Source organism: Echinops telfairi, unplaced genomic scaffold (assembly GCF_000313985.2).
Source record: "Echinops telfairi isolate 266 unplaced genomic scaffold, ASM31398v2 ScPeMD7_7420;HRSCAF=8458, whole genome shotgun sequence".
Taxonomy (NCBI): domain Eukaryota; kingdom Metazoa; phylum Chordata; class Mammalia; order Afrosoricida; family Tenrecidae; genus Echinops; species Echinops telfairi.
Window position 1 is genome coordinate 49722270 of NW_022111320.1, and position 2235 is coordinate 49724504.

Below are 2235 nucleotides of genomic sequence, written 5' to 3' on the forward strand. Positions count from 1 at the left end.
CCACAGCGGGAGCGGTAGAAACCTCTGACCCATACTCTGGAAGATAGCCAGTGATGGGGTGCGGAGAAGGCCCCGCCTCAAGCTCAGGCTGAGCATAAAGGAGGCCCCCAGGGGCTAGGGGAAAGCAGAGGAGCACCATGAAGACCCAGAAGGATGGCTGTTCCCTGCGGGGGTGGGCAGTCCTGCTGCTGCTGCTAGTCTGGGTGGCGCCGGCCTCCCTTGAGGATGTGTACCGCTACCATGAGGCTGTGCTGCGGCTTGTGGATGGCCTCAACCAGAGGTCCTCGGAAGCCAATCTTTATGGCCTCCTGGAGCGGGAGCGGGAGCCAGACCTCGATGGAGTGAGTTGGTGGGACCTCTGCTCTGGCCTGACTGGGTCTCACTGTCACTCCTGGTCTCCTGTCCCGGCTGCTGTTTGCTGTACCTCCTGTACCACCACCTTCAGGCAGTCTTCCTAGAGCAGGGTCCAGCCTGAGAGCATACACTCCCTGCGGTGTGCAGAGGTGTCCCTCTCCCCCTGCAGGCTCCAGGTGCTCCGAGAGCTCCAGGGATGAGGGGAGTCATTGCATCTGGAGTGAGTGACCTTCTGCTCTGTACACCTCCACTCCCTGAGGTGGAGTGAGGTGTCTGTTCTGAGAGGCCACTGATCTCCCTGACCCCCCCTGCAGAGGGGGCGGGGCTCCTCATTAGAGCTTGTTGGCTCTGCCACCACTCCGTGGACCCTTGTGGGGGGCAGGACTGGGCTCTGTCCTCCTCAGCTCTGTGCCCAGCTGTTGAGAGGCTACTCTCAGGGCGGGAGGAGACGGAGGCTGAGACCACATGAGGCTGAACGTGGTCCTCCCTCTTCCCATCTCTTCCCAGGATTATAATCCTCACCTCCCAAAGCATGTGGGTTTCACGGTGCAGGAGACAGTGTGCTCCAAGAAGTCAGGGAAGTCTGTTGAGACCTGTGACTTCAAGGAGAATGGGGTGAGGCTGGGCTATGAGGGTGCTGGTGGGGTGTCTGGAAGACCAGGGGCCAGGGGCACCCAGGGGACATTTCCAGGCACGAGGACGGAGCTGGGAGGGCAGGGCACACAAGGGGGTTCAGTCTGACATTGGACGCTTCTTCCCAGAAGAGGAAGTACTGTTCAGGGACCATCGGTCTGGAGGAGCCCCTAGACTTCTTGGATGACCTCATCTGTGAGTGGGTGAGTGACCAGTGCTGGGCAGCGGGGACCGACTGGGACAGGCAGAGAGTGGCACATCCTCTGGACCCAGAATTAGCGCCTCACCCAGGACAGAAAAAGCCCTGCTCCCTGGTCTCCTCCCTCTGCCTGAACCTGAAGCCTCCCATCCCCTGATTGCTAAGCAATCCCATAGAGCAGTGCTTCTCCCAGTGTGGTGCTCAGCTGGGGACTTGTTAGAAATGCAAATTCTCAGGCTCCACTCAGGCCCCCTGGATCAGATGCTGCAGGTGGGAACCAGCAATTTATGTGCTAACCAACCTCCCAGGAATTCTGAGTCTGCTAAAGTTTGAGCACCCCTCCTTAGAGACTTGGGCTCTCAGCTCAGCTCTGCTGAGGATGGTCCCTGTGAGCCCGGAGGCGCTGGCATTTGAGGTCTGAGTGTCCCCTCTGTTCACTGGGAGCAGGAACTCAGCGGCCTGCTCCAGAGAGCACTGCTGGAGCACCAGCTGGGGCTCCAAGGCTTGGGTGGGGGGTGGGTGGTGACCTAAGCATGGGATTCTCGGTGGATGGGGTCTTGGCGTGACTGCTCACCCAGTCCCTCAGGGAGCTTGCTTCTTCCTGATGCACAGAATTAAGGTGCCAAGTGCTTTGCCGCCTGCCTAATTCTGACCGGAGATCCCAGAGAAGATTGGCAAACCTACCGAGTACATTCTGGAGCGACCGGAGAACAGTGCCACCGTCTTCATCCCTGGTGGTATGCGCCTTAAGGTCCTCGCACAGGCCGGCAGATTCGGAAAATAAACTCCGTGAAAGCAACTTCCGTCAGGCTCCCTGGTCCTCTCTCCCGTCCCTTCTGCCATCAGCCGAGTCCTTACATTTGGGGGGCTGGGCACACGCATGCGTGCGGGGGTGTATGTGACATAGGAGTGCGTGGGGACAGGGACCGAAGCAGTCCTGGGTGCGTGCAGTGGTGGCGACACCAGGCAGCTGTTGCTGCTCACATGGTGGTGACAGTGGACAGTGTAAGATAACATAGAGACCGATTCTTACCTTACATTTCTTTTTT

At 59.0% G+C, this 2235-nt stretch overlaps 1 protein-coding gene across 1 annotated transcript; it reads left to right on the plus strand.

Annotated features, from left to right (window-relative positions):
- The first annotated feature begins 137 nt into the window (after positions 1 to 137).
- On the plus strand, positions 138 to 1989 carry LOC101641205 (cathelicidin antimicrobial peptide). Its single transcript, XM_045297719.1, has 4 exons — positions 138 to 341; positions 862 to 969; positions 1116 to 1190; positions 1799 to 1989. Exons 1-4 carry the CDS (start codon positions 138 to 140, stop codon positions 1802 to 1804), a joined length of 393 nt encoding a protein of 130 aa, XP_045153654.1. The 3' UTR covers positions 1805 to 1989.
- The last annotated feature ends 246 nt before the right edge of the window (positions 1990 to 2235 follow it).

Coding starts and splice junctions, on each gene's coding strand:
- LOC101641205 (XM_045297719.1), top strand. CDS start 138: ATGAAGACCCAGAAGGATGGCTGTTCCCTGCGGGGGTGGGCAGTCCTG. Junction 342..861: donor GGGAGCCAGACCTCGATGGA/GTGAGTTGGTGG, acceptor ATCTCTTCCCAG/GATTATAATCCTCACCTCCC. Junction 970..1,115: donor GTGACTTCAAGGAGAATGGG/GTGAGGCTGGGC, acceptor GCTTCTTCCCAG/AAGAGGAAGTACTGTTCAGG.